The sequence below is a fragment of the Crinia signifera genome, chromosome 1, assembly GCF_055691185.1.
Source record: "Crinia signifera chromosome 1, ASM5569118v1, whole genome shotgun sequence".
NCBI classification, from domain to species: domain Eukaryota; kingdom Metazoa; phylum Chordata; class Amphibia; order Anura; family Myobatrachidae; genus Crinia; species Crinia signifera.
The window spans coordinates 2,950,975-2,973,940 of NC_139217.1; the positions used below are offsets into that span (position 1 = coordinate 2,950,975).

General features: G+C 52.7%; 1 protein-coding gene across 8 annotated transcripts in view; it reads left to right on the forward strand.

Annotated features, from left to right (window-relative positions):
* Nucleotides 1-22,966, forward strand: part of DCTN1 (dynactin subunit 1) — a 260,744-nt gene that overhangs the window by 212,642 nt on the left and 25,136 nt on the right. For 6 of the 8 annotated variants that reach the window (XM_083165769.1, XM_083166198.1, XM_083166948.1 and 3 more), the window contains 6 exons: nucleotides 8,838-8,992; nucleotides 9,239-9,253; nucleotides 9,470-9,603; nucleotides 13,571-13,754; nucleotides 15,230-15,303; nucleotides 18,862-18,951. In XM_083165769.1, the coding sequence (XP_083021895.1) occupies nucleotides 8,838-8,992; nucleotides 9,239-9,253; nucleotides 9,470-9,603; nucleotides 13,571-13,754; nucleotides 15,230-15,303; nucleotides 18,862-18,951 (652 nt within the window). The remainder of the gene's footprint in view (nucleotides 1-8,837; nucleotides 8,993-9,238; nucleotides 9,254-9,469; nucleotides 9,604-13,570; nucleotides 13,755-15,229; nucleotides 15,304-18,861; nucleotides 18,952-22,966) is intronic. The other 2 variants (XM_083165779.1, XM_083168001.1) reach the window with 1 other exon arrangement.

Consider the following 22,966-nt stretch of genomic DNA (forward strand, 5'->3'; position numbering starts at 1 on the left):
TGTGTATTACACGCCTGCGTTCCTGTGACACGCATTGTGTATTACACGCCTGCGGTCCTGAGACTGGTGACATAACACATTGTGTATTACACGCCTGCGGTCCTGTGACTGGTGACATAACACATTGTGTATTACACGCCAGCGGCCCTGTGACTGGTGACATAACACATTGTGTATTACACGCCAGCGGCCCTGAGACTGGTGACATAACACATTGTGTATTACACGCCTGCGGTCCTGTGACTGGTGACATAACACATTGTGTATTACACGCCTGCGGTCCTGAGACTGGTGACATAACACATTGTGTATTACACGCCTGCGGCCCTGTGACTGGGGACATAACACATTGTGTATTACACGCCTGCGGTCCTGAGACTGGTGACACGCATTGTGTATTACACGCCTGCGTTCCTGAGACTGGTGACATAACACATTGTGTATTACACGCCTGCGGTCCTGTGACTGGTGACATAACACATTGTGTATTACACGCCTGCGGTGCTGTGACTGGTGACATAACACATTGTGTATTACACGCCTGCGGTCCTGTGACTGGTGACATAACACATTGTGTATTACACGCCTGCGGTCCTGAGACTGGTGACATAACACATTGTGTATTACACGCCTGCGGTCCTGTGACTGGTGACATAACACATTGTGTATTAAACGCCTGCGGTCCTGTGACTGGTGACATAACACATTGTGTATTACACGCCTGCGGTCCTGTGACTGGTGACACGCATTGTGTATTACACGCCTGCGGTCCTGTGACTGGTGACATAACACATTGTGTATTACACGCCTGCGGCCCTGTGACTGGTGACATAACACATTGTGTATTACACGCCTGCGGTCCTGTGACTGGTGACATAACACATTGTGTATTACACGCCTGCGGTCCTGAGACTGTTGACACGCACATTGTGTATTACACGCCTGCGGTCCTGTGACTGGTGACATAACACATTGTGTATTACACACCTGCGGTCCGGTGACTGGTGACATAACACATTGTGTATTACACGCCTGCGGTCCTGAGACTGGGGACACGCATTGTGTATTACACGCCTGCGGTCCTGTGACTGGTGACATAACACATTGTGTATTACACGCCTGCGGCCCTGAGACTGGTGACACGCACATTGTGTATTACACGCCTGCGGTCCTGTGACTGGTGACATAACACATTGTGTATTACACGCCTGCGGTCCTGTGACTGGTGACATAACACATTGTGTATTACACGCCTGCGGTCCTGAGACTGGTGACATAACACATTGTGTATTACACGCCTGCGGCCCTGTGACTGGGGACATAACACATTGTGTATTACACGCCTGCGGTCCTGAGACTGGTGACATAACACATTGTGTATTACACGCCTGCGGTCCTGTGACTGGTGACATAACACATTGTGTATTACACGCCTGCGGTCCTGTGACTGGTGACATAACACATTGTGTATTACACGCCTGCGGCCCTGAGACTGGTGACATAACACATTGTGTATTACACGCCTGCGGTCCTGTGACTGGTGACACGCATTGTGTATTACACGCCTGCGGCCCTGTGACTGGTGACACGCATTGTGTATTACACGCCTGCGGTCCTGTGACTGGTGACATAAGACATTGTGTATTACACGCCTGCGGTCCTGTGACTGGTGACATAACACATTGTGTATTACACGCCTGCGGTCCTGTGACTGGTGACATAACACATTGTGTATTACACGCCTGCGGTCCTGTGACTGGTGACATAACATTGTGTATTACACGCCTGCGGCCCTGAGACTGGGGACACGCATTGTGTATTACACGCCTGCGGTCCTGAGACTGGTGACATAACACATTGTGTATTACACGCCTGCGGCCCTGTGACTGGTGACATAACACATTGTGTATTACACGCCTGCGGCCCTGTGACTGGTGACATAACACATTGTGTATTACACGCCTGCGGTCCTGTGACTGGTGACATAACACATTGTGTATTACACGCCAGCGGTCCTGTGACTGGTGACATAACACATTGTGTATTACACGCCTGCGGTCCTGTGACTGGTGACATAACACATTGTGTATTACACGCCTGCGGCCCTGAGACTGGTGACACGCATTGTGTATTACACGCCTGCGTTCCTGTGACACGCATTGTGTATTACACGCCTGCGGTCCTGTGACTGGTGACATAACACATTGTGTATTACACGCCTGCGGTCCTGTGACTGGTGACACGCATTGTGTATTACACGCCTGCGGTCCTGTGACTGGTGACATAACACATTGTGTATTACACGCCTGCGGTCCTGTGACTGGTGACACGCATTGTGTATTACACGCCTGCGGTCCTGAGACTGGGGACATAACACATTGTGTATTACACGCCTGCGGTCCTGAGACTGGTGACATAACACATTGTGTATTACACGCCTGCGGTCCTGTGACTGGGGACATAACACATTGTGTATTACACGCCTGCGGTCCTGTGACTGGTGACACGCATTGTGTATTACACGCCTGCGTTCCTGTGACACGCATTGTGTATTACACGCCTGCGGTCCTGTGACTGGTGACATAACACATTGTGTATTACACGCCTGCGGCCCTGAGACTGGTGACACGCATTGTGTATTACACGCCTGCGTTCCTGTGACACGCATTGTGTATTACACGCCTGCGGTCCTGAGACTGGTGACATAACACATTGTGTATTACACGCCTGCGGTCCTGTGACTGGTGACATAACACATTGTGTATTACACGCCAGCGGCCCTGTGACTGGTGACATAACACATTGTGTATTACACGCCAGCGGCCCTGAGACTGGTGACATAACACATTGTGTATTACACGCCTGCGGTCCTGTGACTGGTGACATAACACATTGTGTATTACACGCCTGCGGTCCTGAGACTGGTGACATAACACATTGTGTATTACACGCCTGCGGCCCTGTGACTGGGGACATAACACATTGTGTATTACACGCCTGCGGTCCTGAGACTGGTGACACGCATTGTGTATTACACGCCTGCGTTCCTGAGACTGGTGACATAACACATTGTGTATTACACGCCTGCGGTCCTGTGACTGGTGACATAACACATTGTGTATTACACGCCTGCGGTCCTGTGACTGGTGACATAACACATTGTGTATTACACGCCTGCGGTCCTGTGACTGGTGACATAACACATTGTGTATTACACGCCTGCGGTCCTGAGACTGGTGACATAACACATTGTGTATTACACGCCTGCGGTCCTGTGACTGGTGACATAACACATTGTGTATTAAACGCCTGCGGTCCTGTGACTGGTGACATAACACATTGTGTATTACACGCCTGCGGTCCTGTGACTGGTGACACGCATTGTGTATTACACGCCTGCGGTCCTGTGACTGGTGACATAACACATTGTGTATTACACGCCTGCGGCCCTGTGACTGGTGACATAACACATTGTGTATTACACGCCTGCGGTCCTGTGACTGGTGACATAACACATTGTGTATTACACGCCTGCGGTCCTGAGACTGTTGACACGCACATTGTGTATTACACGCCTGCGGTCCTGTGACTGGTGACATAACACATTGTGTATTACACACCTGCGGTCCGGTGACTGGTGACATAACACATTGTGTATTACACGCCTGCGGTCCTGAGACTGGGGACACGCATTGTGTATTACACGCCTGCGGTCCTGTGACTGGTGACATAACACATTGTGTATTACACGCCTGCGGCCCTGAGACTGGTGACACGCACATTGTGTATTACACGCCTGCGGTCCTGTGACTGGTGACATAACACATTGTGTATTACACGCCTGCGGTCCTGTGACTGGTGACATAACACATTGTGTATTACACGCCTGCGGTCCTGAGACTGGTGACATAACACATTGTGTATTACACGCCTGCGGCCCTGAGACTGGTGACACGCACATTGTGTATTACACGCCTGCGTTCCTGTGACTGGTGACACGCACATTGTGTATTACACGCCTGCGGTCCTGTGACTGGTGACATAACACATTGTGTATTACACGCCTGCGGTCCTGTGACTGGTGACATAACACATTGTGTATTACACGCCTGCGGTCCTGAGACTGGTGACATAACACATTGTGTATTACACGCCTGCGGTCCTGTGACTGGTGACATAACACATTGTGTATTACACGCCTGCGGTCCTGTGACTGGTGACACGCACATTGTGTATTACACGCCTGCGGTCCTGTGACTGGTGACATAACACGTTGTGTATTACACGCCTGCGGTCCTGTGACTGGTGACATAACACATTGTGTATTACACACCTGCGGCCCTGAGACTGGTGACATAACACATTGTGTATTACACGCCTGCGGTCCTGTGACTGGTGACATAACACATTGTGTATTACACGCCTGCGGTCCTGTGACTGGTGACATAACACATTGTGTATTACATGCCTGCGGTCCTGTGACTGGTGACATAACACATTGTGTATTACACGCCTGCGGCCCTGAGACTGGTGACACGCACATTGTGTATTACACGCCTGCGGTCCTGTGACTGGTGACATAACACATTGTGTATTACACGCCTGCGGCCCTGAGACTGGTGACATAACACATTGTGTATTACACGCCTGCGGTCCTGTGACTGGTGACATAACACATTGTGTATTACACGCCTGCGGCCCTGAGACTGGTGACATAACACATTGTGTATTACACGCCTGCGGCCCTGAGACTGGTGACATAACACATTGTGTATTACACGCCTGCGGTCCTGTGACTGGTGACATAACACATTGTGTATTACACGCCTGCGGCCCTGAGACTGGTGACATAACACATTGTGTATTACACGCCTGCGGTCCTGTGACTGGTGACATAACACATTGTGTATTACACGCCTGCGGCCCTGAGACTGGTGACATAACACATTGTGTATTACACGCCTGCGGTCCTGTGACTGGTGACATAACACATTGTGTATTACACGCCTGCGGTCCTGTGACTGGTGACATAACACATTGTGTATTACACGCCTGCGGTCCTGTGACTGGTGACACGCATTGTGTATTACACGCCTGCGGTCCTGTGACTGGTGACATAACACATTGTGTATTACACACCTGCGGCCCTGAGACTGGTGACATAACACATTGTGTATTACACGCCTGCGTTCCTGTGACTGGTGACATAACACATTGTGTATTACACGCCTGCGGTCCTGTGACTGGTGACATAACACATTGTGTATTACACGCCTGCGTTCCTGTGACACGCATTGTGTATTACACGCCTGCGTTCCTGTGACACGCATTGTGTATTACACGCCTGCGGTCCTGAGACTGGTGACATAACACATTGTGTATTACACGCCTGTGGTCCAGTGACTGGTGACACGCAGTGTGTATTACACGCCTGCGGTCCTGTGACTGGTGACATAACACATTGTGTATTACACGCCTGCGGTCCTGTGACTGGTGACATAACACATTGTGTATTACACGCCTGCGGTCCTGTGACTGGTGACACGCACATTGTGTATTACACGCCTGCGGTCCTGAGACTGGTGACACGCATTGTGTATTACACGCCTGCGGCCCTGAGACTGGTGACATAACACATTGTGTATTACACGCCTGCGGTCCTGAGACTGGGGACACGCATTGTGTATTACACGCCTGTGGCCCTGAGACTGGGGACATAACACATTGTGTATTACACGCCTGCGGCCCTGAGACTGGGGACACGCACATTGTGTATTACACGCCTGCGGTCCTGAGACTGGTGACACGCACATTGTGTATTACACGCCTGCGGCCCTGAGACTGGTGACACGCACATTGTGTATTACACGCCTGCGGCCCTGAGACTGGTGACATAACACATTGTGTATTACACGCCTGCGTTCCTGTGACACGCATTGTGTATTACACGCCTGCGGTCCTGAGACTGGTGACATAACACATTGTGTATTACACGCCTGTGTTCCTGTGACTGGGGACATAACACATTGTGTATTACACGCCTGCGGCCCTGAGACTGGTGACACGCATTGTGTATTACACGCCTGCGGTCCTGAGACTGGTGACACGCATTGTGTATTACACCCCTGCGTTCCTGTGACACGCATTGTGTATTACACGCCTGCGGTCCTGAGACTGGTGACATAACACATTGTGTATTACACGCCTGCGGTCCTGTGACTGGTGACACACATTGTGTATTACACGCCTGCGGTCCTGTGACTGGTGACACGCATTGTGTATTACACGCCTGCGGTCCTGTGACTGGTGACATAACACATTGTGTATTACACGCCTGCGGTCCTGTGACTGGTGACACGCATTGTGTATTACACGCCTGCGGTCCTGTGACTGGTGACATAACACATTGTGTATTACACGCCTGCGGTCCTGTGACTGGTGACATAACACATTGTGTATTACACGCCTGCGGTCCTGAGACTGGTGACATAACACATTGTGTATTACACGCCTGCGGTCCTGTGACTGGGGACATAACACATTGTGTATTACACGCCTGCGGTCCTGTGACTGGTGACATAACACATTGTGTATTACACGCCTGCGGTCCTGTGACTGGTGACACGCATTGTGTATTACACGCCTGCATTCCTGTGACACGCATTGTGTATTACACGCCTGCGGTCCTGTGACTGGTGACATAACACATTGTGTATTACACGCCTGCGGCCCTGAGACTGGTGACACGCATTGTGTATTACACGCCTGCGTTCCTGTGACACGCATTGTTTATTACACGCCTGCGGTCCTGAGACTGGTGACATAACACATTGTGTATTACACGCCTGCGGTCCTGTGACTGGGGACATAACACATTGTGTATTACACGCCTGCGGTCCTGTGACTGGTGACATAACACATTGTGTATTACACGCCTGCGGTCCTGTGACTGGTGACATAACACATTGTGTATTACACGCCTGCGGTCCTGTGACTGGTGACATAACACATTGTGTATTACACGCCAGCGGCCCTGAGACTGGTGACACGCATTGTGTATTAAACGCCTGCGGTCCTGAGACTGGTGACATAACACATTGTGTATTACACGCCTGCTGTCCTGTGACTGGTGACCTAACACATTGTGTATTACACGCCTGCGGTCCTGTGACTGGTGACACGCATTGTGTATTACACGCCTGCGGTCCTGTGACTGGTGACACGCATTGTGTATTACACGCCTGCGGCCCTGAGACTGGTGACATAACACATTGTGTATTACACGCCTGCGGTCCTGAGACTGGGGACACGCATTGTGTATTACACGCCTGTGGCCCTGAGACTGGGGACATAACACATTGTGTATTACACGCCTGCGGCCCTGAGACTGGGGACACGCACATTGTGTATTACACGCCTGCGGTCCTGAGACTGGTGACACGCACATTGTGTATTACACGCCTGCGGCCCTGAGACTGGTGACACGCACATTGTGTATTACACGCCTGCGGCCCTGAGACTGGTGACATAACACATTGTGTATTACACGCCTGCGGTCCTGTGACTGGGGACATAACACATTGTGTATTACACGCCTGCGGCCCTGAGACTGGTGACATAACACATTGTGTATTACACGCCTGCGGCCCTGAGACTGGTGACACGCATTGTGTATTACACGCCTGCGGCCCTGAGACTGGTGACATAACACATTGTGTATTACACGCCTGCGGTCCTGAGACTGGTGACACGCATTGTGTATTACACGCCTGTGGCCCTGAGACTGGTGACAAGCACATTGTGTATTACACGCCTGCGGTCCTGAGACTGGTGACACGCACATTGTGTATTACACGCCTGCGGTCCTGAGACTGGTGACACGCATTGTGTATTACTCGCCTGCGGTCCTGAGACTGGTGACACGCACATTGTGTATTACACGCCTGCGGTCCTGAGACTGGTGACACGCACATTGTGTATTACACGCCTGCGGCCCTGAGACTGGTGACAAGCATTGTGTATTACACGCCTGCGGCCATGAGACTGGTGACATAACACATTGTGTATTACTCCTCTTCCTTCCCTCTGTGCAGGTTGGGGATACCGTAGCGTGACATGGGACAGCCCTGCACATATTGGCTGACAGTATTAGGGTACACGCAATACGTCATGTTACCTGTGTGCAGGGAGTAGTAAAAAATAGAACTGTGCAATATCAGGAATGAATTTTAACAGTAATATGGCATTTATTAATATTTTTCGCCTCCATAAATGACACAATAATCTAAAAAATCACATACAACATATATACAAAATAAAAGAAAAAAAGGCCGGTCATAAAAATTGGACATTTTAAAAATCTAACATCTTCGTAACCGGCGAGCTTCATGAGTGCTAACAACCAATGACGTCTCACGTGCGATGCACAATGGCTGACTGATCAACTGCGATGAACTAATCCACTTTGCTTAGTTACTAACCCATGCTAGCTACAGTGCAAGCTGTTATAATTAGCAATACATCCCTATGGTAGGTAAAATGTAGTCACAACCGGTTATGCTTTTTTTCTTTTATTTTGTATATATGTTGTATGTGATTTTTTCAGATTATTGTGTCATTTATTGGGGCTAAAAATATTACTAAATGCCATATTACTGTTAAAATTCATTCCTAATATTGCGCAGTTCTATTTTTTTACTAGTTTCTTTCCGCCCCATTGGGACATTGAGCCCTCCCTACTAGAACATCTGGAGTTGAGAGAAAAGCTGATTTCTTGTAACCAAGTCTGGTCATTTTTCTCTACATTTGCTCATAACTCTGTGGGTTTCTGTGTGCAGGGAGTTTGAGGAGACCATGGACGCCCTGCAGGCTGATATTGACCAGCTGGAGTCAGAGAAGGCTGATCTCAGACAGAGGCTAAGCAACCAGTCCAAGCGCACCATCGAGGGCCTGCGCGGGGGTCCGGCAGCCGCAGTGTCCGGCATTGCAGGAGGTTAGCGCCCCCCCCCCATGTCACTCTGATAAGGGCACCTTGGTTCCACCTTCTGTTATTGATCTCGTCCCCCTTTCCTCGCGTGTGCGGGTTGGTGCCAGTTGTAGAACATAGGAGGTGGGTGTCATCACTCACCTGGTGTCCTGTGTTCTCATACAATGTCCCCCTTGGTTTTCTCTGCTTCCCGATCTCGGGGCTGATGCTCTCTCTCTACTTGTCTGTTTTCCTGCCCTGTGCCTATGCCAGAGGAGGAGCAGAGAGGTACAGTACCCTCCTATACCCCCCCCCCCCACGCTGCTTGTACAGATGGGTCACCTGCCTCTCATGCATGATCCCATGTACACTCTGCATGATCCGGCGTCTCTGCTGCGTGTAGTGGTTCTGTGTGCCGGTACCTGCACGTACCCTTACCTGGCGTGCTGCATGTGACTGGTTATCAGTACACGTCCTCTGACATATCCTGTCCTCCACACCCAGGGCTTACATCCAGCCAGTCCATGCTGAATGGATCGGGGCCAGTGCAAGTGAAGGATTCCCCATTGCTGCTCCAGCAGATTGATGCCCTGCGCCTCTCCGTGAAGCACCTGAAACATGAGAACAACCGGCTAAAGGTGAGGCCCTATTGGGGCCCGGGTGCTGTGTGTGTCCCCCCTGTTGAGGCCCGGGCGCTGTGAGTGTCCCCCCCTGTTGAGGCCCGGGCGCTGTCTGTGTCCCCCCCTGTTGAGGCCCGGGCGCTGTCTGTGTCCCCCACCTGTTGAGGCCCGGGCGCAGTCTGTCGTCCCCCCCCCCCCTGTTGAGGCCCGGGCGCAGTCTGTCGTCTCCCCCCCCCCCCCCTGTTGAGGCCCGGGCGCAGTCTGTGTCCCCACCTGTTGAGGCTCGGGCGCTGTCTGTCCCCCCTGTTGAGGTTTGGGCGCTGTCTGTCCCCCCTGTTGAGGCCTGGGCGCTGTGAGTGTCCCCCACTGTTGAGGCCCGGGCGCTGTCTCTGTCCCCCCTGTTGAGGCCCGGGCACTGTGAGTGTTCCCCCCTGTTGAGGCCCGGGCGCTGTCTGTCCCCCCTGTTGAGGCCCGGGCGCTGTCTGTCCCCCCTGTTGAGGCCCGGGCGCTGTCTGTCCCTCCTGTTGAGGCCCGGGCGCTGTGTGTCCTGTCGACCCAGGGCGGCTGATGCTGCAAACACAACATTCATGTCTGCGCCTGCGTACGTGTAGGTGTCCAGCTCTGCCCTCATTATTCTGCTGGGATTACATACAGTTCATTTACTCCTATTACAGCAATTTTAGGAATTGTCAGTCAGCGTAGGATGCTTTTCCTGACCTGGGGCCCTTACGTGTTCTGGAGCAGGTACTCCATTTGTTCCAGCCAGAATATGGATTAGGTACAGACAGAGTGGGAAAACCTCAACCCTTCTTTAAGGAACCCGCTATATGTAATAGACTCTGGGTCGTTGGTCCGGGGTGATTCTGGCAGGAGATTTACACAGTATTTGGGGGGGCTAAAACAAATTTGGTTTTGCTTTAAAACCATTTCTTTAAAAACAGTGGCTAACCTCGCTGATACGCAAATCCCGGCCTATCCGATATGGGCCCAAATTATATACAGCACCAGAGTCTGGGGGATGGAAAGTTACACGGTGTCAGTGTTTCTGGTGACTGCCTATAAAGAGAAAGTATAGAGCGGTATTATTATTATTATTTATTATGCTGCCACAAGGGATCCGCAGCACCCTGTTACACAGTGACTGACAGCTGTATACAATAGAGGACAAGTACAGGGCACATAACCATAGCTGCATCAGCAGGCGGCACTGACATAAGAATCAGGGGACAGAGAACAAGGGATCCGTAGTGCCCTATTACACAGTATATAACCCAGGAGACAGTGACTGACAGCTGTATACATTAGAGGACAAGTACAGGGCACATAACCATAGCTGCATCAGCAGGCGGCACTGACATAAGTATCAGGGGACAGAGAACAAGGGATCTGCAGCACCCTATTACAGAGTATATAACCCAGGAGACAGTGACTTACAGCTGAATACAATAGAGGACAAGTACAGGGCACATAACCATAGCTGCATCAGCAGGGGACACTGACATAAGTATCAGGGGGTAGAGAACAAGGGATCTGCAGCACCCTATTACAGAGTATATAACCCAGGAGACAGTGACTTACAGCTGAATACAATAGAGGACAAGTACAGGGCACATAACCATAGCTGCATCAGCAGGCGGCACTGACATAAGTATCTGGGCAGAGAACAAGGGATCTGCAGCACCCTATTACAGAGTATATAACCCAGGAGACAGTGACTTACAGCTGAATACAATAGAGGACAAGTACAGGACACATAACCACAGCTGCATCAGCAGGGGACACTGACATAAGTATCAGGGGGGCAGAGAACAAGGGATCCGCAGCGCCCTATTACACAGTATATAACCCAGGAGACAGTGACTTACAGCTGAATACAATAGAGGACAAGTACAGGGCACATAACCATAGCTGCATCAGCAGGAGACACTGACATAAGTATCAGGGGGCAGAGAACAAGGGATCTGTGGTGCCCTATTAGAGTATATAACCCAGGAGACAGTGACTTACAGCTGAATACAATAGAGGACAAGTACAGGGCACATAACCATAGCTGCATCAGCAGGAGACACTGACATAAGTATCAGGGGGCAGAGAACAAGGGATCTGTGGTGCCCTATTAGAGTATATTACCCAGGAGACAGTGACTTACAGCTGTATACAATAGAGGACAAGTACAGGGTATATAACCATAGCTGCATCAGCAGAGGACACTGATATAAGTATCAGGGGGCAGAGAACCAGAGATCCGCAGCATCCTATTACACAGTATATAACCCAGGAGACAGTGACTTACAGCTGTATACAATAGAGGACAAGTACAAGGCACATAACCATAGCTGCATCAGCAGGTGACACTGATATAAGTATCAGGGGGCAGAGAACCAGAGATCCGCAGCATCCTATTACAGAGTATATAACCCAGGAGACACTGACTTACAGGTGAATACAATAGAGGACAAGTACAGGGCACATAACCATATCTACATCAGCAGAGGACACTGACATAAGTATCAGGGGCAGAGAACAAGGGATCCGCAGCACCCTATTACAGAGTATATAACCCAGGAGACAGTGACTGACAGCTGTATACAATAGAGGACAAGTACAGGGCACATAACCATAGCTGCATCAGCAGGGGACACTGACATAAGTATCAGGGGGCAGAGAACAAGGGATCCGCAGCGCCCTATTACAGAGTATATAACCCAGGAGACAGTGACTTACAGCTGAATACAATAGAGGACAAGTACAGGGTATATAACCATAGCTGCATCAGCAGAGGACACTGACATAAGTATCAGGGTGCAGAGAACAAGGGATCCGCAGCACCCTATTAGAGTATATAACCCAGGAGACAGTGACTTACAGCTGAATACAATAGAGGACAAGTACAGGGTATATAACCATAGCTGCATCAGCAGAGGACACTGACATAAGTATCAGGGGCAGAGAACAAGGGATCTGCAGCACCCTATTACACAGTATATAACCCAGGAGACATTGACTTACAGCTGAATACAATAGAGGACAAGTACAGGGTATATAACCATAGCTGCATCAGCAGAGGACACTGACATAAGTATCAGGGGCAGAGAACAAGGGATCTGCAGCACCCTATTACACAGTATATAACCCAGGAGACATTGACTGACAGCTGTATACAATAGAGGACAAGTACAGAGCACAAAACCATAGCTGCATCAGCAGAGGACACTGACATAAGTATCAGGGGGCATAGAACAAGGGATCCGCAGCACCCTATTACAGAGTATATAACCCAGGAGACAGTGACTTACAGCTGAATACAATAGAGGACAAGTACAGGGCACATAACCATAGCTGCATCAGCAGAGGACACTGCCATAAGTATCAGGGGGGCAGAGAACAAGGGATCCGCAGCACCCTATTACACAGTATATAACCCAGGAGACAGTGACTTACAGCAGAATACAATAGAGGACAAGTACAGGGCACATAACCATAGCTGCATCAGCAGGCAGCACTGACATAAGTATCAGGGGGCAGAGAACAAGGGATCCGCAGCACCCTATTACAGAATATATAACCCAGGAGACAGTGACTGACAGCTGTACACAATAGAGGACAAGTACAGGGTATATAACCATAGCTGCATCAGCAGGGGACACTGACATAAGTATCAGGGTGCAGAGATCCGCAGGATTTGGTGTCATCAGAGATGGTGTAAGTAAGAGGAGAAGCACATGAGGGCAGAGGGCCCTGCTGGTGACAGGGTATAAGACACACAGCGAGAGTCTGTTCTGTCATACTGTCGCAGATGTGCAAGTGAGAACTATGCCCTGTAAATACGTGTATGGCTGATATGCCACATCTCCGGCTATGGCATCCCGCCACTGGGCAGAGATAAAGCGCCAACCAATCAGCTCCCAACTGTCATCTTAAAGCCATCTTTGAAAAAGAGCCATTAGGAGGTGGTTGTCTATGATTTATACTAATGTCCCCCCAGGCGCACCAGATGAAGGAGGACCTGTCCGCACTTCCCCCGCTGTGTCCCCCTAAGCTCTCCCTGGCTAAAGAGCGCCAAGAGGTCCAGTCCGGAACCCTGTACCGCAAGACCAGCCAGCTCCTGGACACCCTGCAGCAGATGAGCGCCAATGCCAAAGTGGTGGACATCACACACAGGAAAGGGGGTACGTCCCGGTGTCTGAGCGGGGTCAGGGGGGCTCGGTCATAGAGCCACATTAATGGCGTCCTGTGATTGTCTCTGTACACAGGAAAGGGGGTACGTCCCGGTGTCTGAGCGGGGTCAGGGGGGGCTCGGTCATAGAGCCACATTAATGGCGTCCTGTGATTGTCTCTGTACACAGGAAAGGGGGTACGTCCCGGTGTCTGAGCGGGGTCAGGGGGGGCTCGGTCATAGAGCCACAATAATGGCGTCCTGTGATTGTCTCCGTACACAGGAAAGGGGGTACGTCCCGGTGTCTGAGCGGGGTCAGGGGGGCTCGGTCATAGAGCCACATTAATGGCGTCCTGTGATTGTCTCTGTACACAGGAAAGGGGGTACGTCCCGGTGTCTGAGCGGGGTCAGGGGGGGCTCGGTCATAGAGCCACATTAATGGCGTCCTGTGATTGTCTCTGTACACAGGAAAGGGGGTACGTCCCGGTGTCTGAGCGGGGTCAGGGGGGCTCGGTCATAGAGCCACATTAATGGTGTCCTGTGATTGTCTCTGTACACAGGAAAGGGGGTACGTCCCGGTGTCTGAGCGGGGTCAGGGGGGGCTCGGTCATAGAGCCACATTAATGGTGTCCTGTGATTGTCTCTGTACACAGGAAAGGGGGTACGTCCCGGTGTCTGAGCGGGGTCAGGGGGGGCTCGGTCATAGAGCCACATTAATGGCGTCCTGTGATTGTCTCTGTACACAGGAAAGGGGGTACGTCCCGGTGTCTGAGCGGGGTCAGGGGGGGCTCGGTCATAGAGCCACATTAATGGCGTCCTGTGATTGTCTCTGTACACAGGAAAGGGGGTACGTCCCGGTGTCTGAGCGGGGTCAGGGGGGGCTCGGTCATAGAGACACATTAATGGCGTCCTGTGATTGTCTCTGTACACAGGAAAGGGGGTACGTCCCGGTGTCTGAGCGGGGTCAGGGGGGGCTCGGTCATAGAGACACATTAATGGCGTCCTGTGATTGTCTCTGTACACAGGAAAGGGGGTACGTCCCGGTGTCTGAGTGGGGTCAGGGGGGGCTCGGTCATAGAGCCACATTAATGGCGTCCTGTGATTGTCTCCGTACACAGGAAAGGGGGTACGTCCCGGTGTCTGAGCGGGGTCAGGGGGGGCTCGGTCATAGAGCCACATTAATGGCGTCCTGTGATTGTCTCTGTACACAGGAAAGGGGGTACGTCCCGGTGTCTGAGCGGGGTCAGGGGGGGCTCGGTCATAGAGACACATTAATGGCGTCCTGTGATTGTCTCCGTACACAGGAAAGGGGGTACGTCCCGGTGTCTGAGCGGGGTCAGGGGGGGCTCGGTCATAGAGCCACATTAATGGCGTCCTGTGATTGTCTCTGTACACAGGAAAGGGGGTACGTCCCGGTGTGAGTGGGGTCAGGGGGGGCTCGGTCATAGAGCCACATTAATGGCGTCCTGTGATTGTCTCCGTACACAGGAAATCCAGCAGGACAGCTGCTGGAACAGGCCGCCCGCCTCAAGTCTCTGAGTGACACCATTGACAAGCTCAAGGTAAGTGTATAACCTGGAGGATAGCGAGAACTAAGTTCTGCTCTACCTGCGCAGTGACAGCGTGTAGCAACCCCTCCTGTCCTATCACATGACAGCAATTCTGCGCACTGTGTCATCGCCACCCTACAAAAGCTTTCTGCGCTAGCGGCACATATGACGTTATTGCCACCCAAAATGTGCATAGAATACGGATGACAATGAGGTCCAGTATAGATGGCCGCCCCCGAGGAGACGCATCGGCAGCCATGATGGGAGAGGCGGTGGAAGAGGAGTACATTGGTTTTGTTTCTTTATGAATTGCCAGCTATACATAAATAAGTTCCATTTTTGGTGCAGGTTACGTCCTCGGGTACAGGAGGTAATATTACCTCCAGGTTCCACGAAAGAGAATCCTGTTCTATTCATTCCTTACAGACGTATATACCATACACAGTATAGGATAATGTAAGCCGGATATTGAAGGTTCCCACCCAGGGTGTGCTATGATAGTAGGGAACCCAGGATTCGGCCCTACAATTACTGGGCTTTCAATCCCGGGATTGGACTGTACTTGTGGTCTAATGCCAGGCAGCACCTGCTCAATATCTGCCCGGCTTCTCCCGCAACGTGATCAGAGGTCCCGGTGCACAGCGCGCCATCTGCACCGCCACTTTCCGCCGGCCTGTAACTAAAATGCGACGCAGGGGCGTTTTTATTAGGGAGGCCAAACCCTGGCAATGAGCATTTTTCAATCTGATTCACAGGATTGACTAAAATGCCCCGGGATTGTCCTCCCTATATGATAGGACGCAGTCATAATGTAGACACGCTGTGTGTGTGTGTGTGTGTGTGTGTGTATGTACAGATGTGTCCACATACATCGTGGCTGCGATCTGTGTAGAGCACGCCATGTAACTCATGCTAGGTCCTTGTGTTATGTCACGTTATAATTGTAACGTGCAATACTACTTTATGTCCACCAGATGTCTCTCTTCCTAAACTGTTAAGCGCATGCCTCAAATAGCCAACGGACCCTTCTGTGATTTTGTCTTTACTCTGTTTGGGATTTTCTTTGCAGAATCCGCTTTATTATCTACAGATTACTACTTAGTTATTCCCACTGAGCTCATTTTCTACCTGTATGAAAGCACCTCCCCAGCCCCGCTGCTGCCCATTCACTCTATTCCCTTCTGTTATCTAGTGATTTAGTCTTTAATTTCTGTACAAAATCCTCGGCTTTTATTCTCAGAAGCAGCTTTATTATCTATAACAGTATTCCTGGTTTCGTTGTTATAAAATGGAAAGAAACGTTTAATCCAATGTATTACTTGCTCCCTGCTCTACAGGATCTCATAAATCCAGTATGGCTTCCACATTGTCCCCAGTCACATTATGCTGTATACACTGGGATAAAGGCCCTGGTGCCTGATTATTTCGCAGATGGCTGTGGTAGGAGAGTTATAATGTGTGAGTCACACAGGACACACAGTAGCACAAAGCGCGCTATGAGCAACGATGTATGAGGACACATCTGTGTGTGTGTGTGTGTATATGTATTTGTATACACTGCTCAAAAAAATACGGGGAACACAAACAACACAATGTAACTCCATGTCAATGACACTTCTGTGACATCACACTGTCCACTTGTGAATGCTGCCGGTGCTGTCACTGTAGTGGTAGCGTGAGACGGAGTCTACAACCCACACAAGTGGCTCAGGTAGTGCAGCTCATCCAGGATGGCACATCAATGGGAGCTGTGGCCAGAAGGTTTGCTGTGTCTGTCAGCGTAGTGCCCAGAGCATGGAGGCGCTACCAGGAGACAGGCCAGTACATCAGGAGACGTGGAGGAGGCCGGAGGAGGGCAACAGCCCAGCAGCAGGACCGCTACCTCCGCCTGTGTGCAAGGAGGAACAGGAGGAGCACTGCCAGAGCCCTGCAAACTGACCTCCAGCAGGCCACAAATGTGCACGGGTCTACTCAAACAGTCAGAACCAGACTCCATGAGGGTGGGATAAGGGCCGGACGTCCACAGGTGGGGGTTGTGCTTACAGCCCAACACCGTGCAGGACGTGTGGCATTTGCCAGAGAACACCAAGATTGGCAAATTCGCCACTGGCGCCCTGTGCTCTTCACAGATGAAAGCAGGTTCACACTGAGCACGTGACAGAGTCTGGAGACGCCAAGGAGAACGTTCTGAAGCCTGCAACATCCTCCAGCATGACCGGTTTGGCAGTGGGTCAGTAATGGTGTGGGGTGGCATTTCTTTGGGGGGGCCGCACAGCCCTCCATGTGCTCACCAGAGGTAGCCTGGCTGTCATTAGGTACCGACATGAGATCCTCAGACCCTTGTGAGACCACATGCTGGTGCGGTTGGCCCTGGGCACATGGAGGCCACACACACTACTGAGCCCCATTTTTACATGTTTTAAGGACATTACATCAAAGTTGGATCAGCCTGTAGTGTGTTTTTCCACTTTAATTATTAGTGTGACTCCAAGTCCAGACCTCCATTTGATTGATTGATAATTTTTGTGTGATTTTGTTGTCAGCACATTGAACTTTGTAAATAACAAAGTATTTAATAAGAATATTTCATTCATTCAGATCTAGGATGTGTTATGTTAGTGTATATACTTGTTATCTTATGGCCATGCGCTGAGAGAGGCGGCTCCTGAGCTGTGGCCATGCGCTGAGAGAGGCGGCTCCTGAGCTGTGGCCATGCGCTGAGAGAGGCGGCTCCTGAGCTGTGGCCATGCGCTGAGAGAGGCGGCTCCTGAGCTGTGGCCATGCGCTGAGAGAGGCGGCTCCTGAGCTGTGGCCATGCGCTGAGAGAGGCGGCTCCTGAGCTGTGGCCATGCGCTGAGAGAGGCGGCTCCTGAGCTGTGGCCATGCGCTGAGAGAGGCGGCTCCTGAGCTGTGGCCATGCGCTGAGAGGCGGCTCCTGAGCTGTGGCCATGCGCTGAGAGAGGCGGCTCCTGAGCTGTGGCCATGCGCTGAGAGAGGCGGCTCCTGAGCTGTGGCCATGCGCTGAGAGAGGCGGCTCCTGAGCTGTGGCCATGCGGCTCCTGAGCTGTGGCCATGCGCTGATAGAGCGGGCTCCTGAGCTGTGGCCATGCGCCGAGAGCGGGCTCCTGAGCTGTGGCCATGCGCCGAGAGAGCGGGCTCCTGAGCTGTGGCCATGCGCCGAGAGAGCGGGCTCCTGAGCTGTGGCCATGCGCCGAGAGAGGCGGCTCCTGAGCTGTGGCCATGCGCCGAGAGAGGCGGCTCCTGAGCTGTGGCCATGCGCTGAGAGAGGCGGCTCCTGAGCTGTGGCCATGCGCTGAGAGGCGGCTCCTGAGCTGTGGCCATGCGCTGAGAGAGGCGGCTCCTGAGCTGTGGCCATGCGCTGATAGAGGAGGCTCCTGAGCTGTGGCCATGCGCCGACAGAGCGGGCTCCTGAGCTGTGGCCATGCGCCGAGAGAGCGGGCTCCTGAGCTGTGGCCATGCACCGAGAGAGGTGGCCCCAGAGCTGTGGCCATGCGCCGAGAGAGGCGGCCCCTGAGCTGTGTTAATGCCGATGTTTCCTTTCATCCACAGGATGAAGTCCTAAAGGAGACGGTGTCGCAGTGCCCCGGGGCAAATGTCCCAACAGACTTTGCCACGTTCCCATCGTCTGACTTTGTAAAGGTGAGTAGCCTTGGGCTACTGAATGACCAGGTGGTGTTTGTATGAGCGCCGGGGCCAGATATAAAGTTATTGATGTAGCGCTAGCGTATTGAGCAGCGCTGTACATGGCCTGATTGTGGCCCCGGAGGTAGGTGTGGCCTGATATCATCCAGGTGTACATGGGGTGGGTACTAGTGATGGCTGCGGCCCCGGTGCTAGGTGTGGTATCATACAGGTGTACATGGGGTGGGTACTAGTGATGGCTGCAGCCCCGGTGCTAGGTGTGGTATCATACAGGTGTACATGGGGGGTGGGTACTAGTGATGGCTGCGGCCCCGGTGCTAGGTGTGGTATCGTACAGGTGTACATGGGGTGGGTACTAGTGATGGCTGCAGCCCGGTGCTAGGTGTGGTATCATACAGGTGTACATGGGGTGGGTACTAGTGATGGCTGCGGCCCCGGTGCTAGGTGTGGTATCATACAGGTGTACGTGAGATGGGTACTAGTGATGGCTGCGGCCCCGGTGCTAGGTGTGGTACCATACAGGTGTACATGGGGTGGGTACTAGTGATGGCTGCGGCCCCGGTGCTAGGTGTGGTATCGTACAGGTGTACATGGGGTGGGTACTAGTGATGGCTGCAGCCCCGGTGCTAGGTGTGGTATCATACAGGTGTACATGGGGAGGGTACTAGTGATGACTGTGGCCCCGGTGCTAGGTGTGGTACCATACAGGTGTACATGGGGTGGGTACTAGTGATGGCTGCGGCCCCGGTGCTAGGTGTGGTACCATACAGGTGTACATGGGGTGGGTACTAGTGATGGCTGCGGCCCCGGTGCTAGGTGTGGTGTGGTATCATACAGGTGTACATGGGGAGGGTACTAGTGATGACTGTGGCCCCGGTGCTAGGTGTGGTACCATACAGGTGTACATGGGGTGGGTACTAGTGATGACTGCGGCCCCGGTGCTAGGTGTGGTACCATACAGGTGTACATGGGGTGGGTACTAGTGATGGCTGCGGCCCCGGTGCTAGGTGTGGTATCATACAGGTGTACATGGGGTGTGTACTAGTGATGGCTGCGGCCCGGTGCTAGGTGTGGTGTGGTACCATACAGGTGTACATGGGGTGGGTACTAGTGATGACTGCGGCCCCGGTGCTAGGTGTGGTATCATACAGGTGTACATGGGGTGGGTACTAGTGATGGCTGCGGCCCCGGTGCTAGGTGTGGTATCATACAGGTGTACATGGGGTGGGTACTAGTGATGACTGTGGCCCCGGTGCTAGGTGTGGTACCATACAGGTGTACATGGGGTGGGTACTAGTGATGACTGTGGCCCTGGTGCTAGGTGTGATACCATACAGGTGTACATGGGGTGGGTACTAGTGATGGCTGCGGCCCCGGTGCTAGGTGTGGTACCATACAGGTGTACATGGGGTGGGTACTAGTGATGGCTGCGGCCCCGGTGCTAGGTGTGGTATCATACAGGTGTACATGGGGTGGGTACTAGTGATGGCTGCGGCCCCGGTGCTAGGTGTGGTACCATACAGGTGTACATGGGGTGGGTACTAGTGATGGCTGCGGCCCCGGTGCTAGGTGTGGTATCATACAGGTGTACATGGGGTGGGTACTAGTGATGACTGCGGCCCCGGTGCTAGGTGTGGTACCATACAGGTGTACATGGGGTGGGTACTAGTGATGGCTGCGGCCCCGGTGCTAGGTGTGGTGTGGTACCATACAGGTGTACATGGGGTGGGTACTAGTGATGACTGTGGCCCTGGTGCTAGGTGTGGTACCATACAGGTGTACATGGGGTGGGTACTAGTGATGGCTGCGGCCCCGGTGCTAGGTGTGGTACCATACAGGTGTACATGGGGTGGGTACTAGTGATGGCTGCGGCCCCGGTGCTAGGTGTGGTACCATACAGGTGTACATGGGGTGGGTACTAGTGATGGCTGCGGCCCCGGTGCTAGGTGTGGTACCATACAGGTGTACATGGGGTGGGTACTAGTGATGGCTGCGGCCCCGGTGCTAGGTGTGGTACCATACAGGTGTACATGGGGTGGGTACTAGTGATGGCTGCGGCCCCGGTGCTAGGTGTGGTACCATACAGGTGTACATGGGGTGGGTACTAGTGATGGCTGCGGCCCCGGTGCTAGGTGTGGTATCATACAGGTGTACATGGGGTGGGTACTAGTGATGACTGCGGCCCCGGTGCTAGGTGTGGTACCATACAGGTGTACATGGGGTGGGTACTAGTGATGGCTGCGGCCCCGGTGCTAGGTGTGGTGTGGTACCATACAGGTGTACATGGGGTGGGTACTAGTGATGACTGTGGCCCTGGTGCTAGGTGTGATACCATACAGGTGTACATGGGGTGGGTACTAGTGATGGCTGCGGCCCCGGTGCTAGGTGTGGTACCATACAGGTGTACATGGGGTGGGTACTAGTGATGGCTGCGGCCCCGGTGCTAGGTGTGGTACCATACAGGTGTACATGGGGTGGGTACTAGTGATGGCTGCGGCCCCGGTGCTAGGTGTGGTACCATACAGGTGTACATGGGGTGGGTACTAGTGATGGCTGCGGCCCGGTGCTAGGTGTGGTACCATACAGGTGTACATGGGGTGGGTACTAGTGATGGCTGCGGCCCCGGTGCTAGGTGTGGTACCATACAGGTGTACATGGGGTGGGTACTAGTGATGACTGCGGCCCCGGTGCTAGGTGTGGTACCATACAGGTGTACATGGGGTGGGTACTAGTGATGGCTGCGGCCCCGGTGCTAGGTGTGGTATCATACAGGTGTACATGGGGTGGGTACTAGTGATGACTGTGGCCCCGGTGCTAGGTGTGGTGTGGTACCATACAGGTGTACATGGGGTGGGTACTAGTGATGACTGTGGCCCCGGTGCTAGGTGTGGTACCATACAGGTGTACATGGGGTGGGTACTAGTGATGGCTGCGGCCCCGGTGCTAGGTGTGGTACCATACAGGTGTACATGGGGTGGGTACTAGTGATGACTGTGGCCCCGGTGCTAGGTGTGGTGTGGTACCATACAGGTGTACATGGGGTGGGTACTAGTGATGGCTGCGGCCCCGGTGCTAGGTGTGGTATCATACAGGTGTACATGGGGTGGGTACTAGTGATGGCTGCGGCCCCGGTGCTAGGTGTGGTATCATACAGGTGTACATGGGGTGGGTACTAGTGATGGCTGCGGCCCCGGTGCTAGGTGTGGAATCATACACGTGTACATGGGGTGGGTACTAGTGATGACTGTGGCCCCGGTGCTAGGTGTGGTGTGGTACCATACAGGTGTACATGGGGTGGGTACTAGTGATGACTGTGGCCCCGGTGCTAGGTGTGGTATCATACAGGTGTACATGGGGTGGGTACTAGTGATGGCTGCGGCCCCGGTGCTAGGTGTGGTATCATACAGGTGTACATGGGGTGGGTACTAGTGATGGCTGCGGCCCCGGTGCTAGGTGTGGTACCATACAGGTGTACATGGGGTGGGTACTAGTGATGGCTGCGGCCCCGGTGCTAGGTGTGGTATCATACAGGTGTACATGGGGTGGGTACTAGTGATGGCTGCGGCCCCGGTGCTAGGTGTGGTGTGGTACCATACAGGTGTACATGGGGTGGGTACTAGTGATGACTGTGGCCCTGGTGCTAGGTGTGGTACCATACAGGTGTACATGGGGAGGGTACTAGTGATGGCTGCGGCCCCGGTGCTAGGTGTGGTGTGGTACCATACAGGTGTACATGGGGTGGGTACTAGTGATGACTGTGGCCCTGGTGCTAGGTGTGGTACCATACAGGTGTACATGGGGTGGGTACTAGTGATGGCTGCGGCCCCGGTGCTAGGTGTGGTACCATACAGGTGTACATGGGGTGGGTACTAGTGATGGCTGCGGCCCCGGTGCTAGGTGTGGTACCATACAGGTGTACATGGGGTGGGTACTAGTGATGGCTGCGGCCCCGGTGCTAGGTGTGGTACCATACAGGTGTACATGGGGTGGGTACTAGTGATGGCTGCGGCCC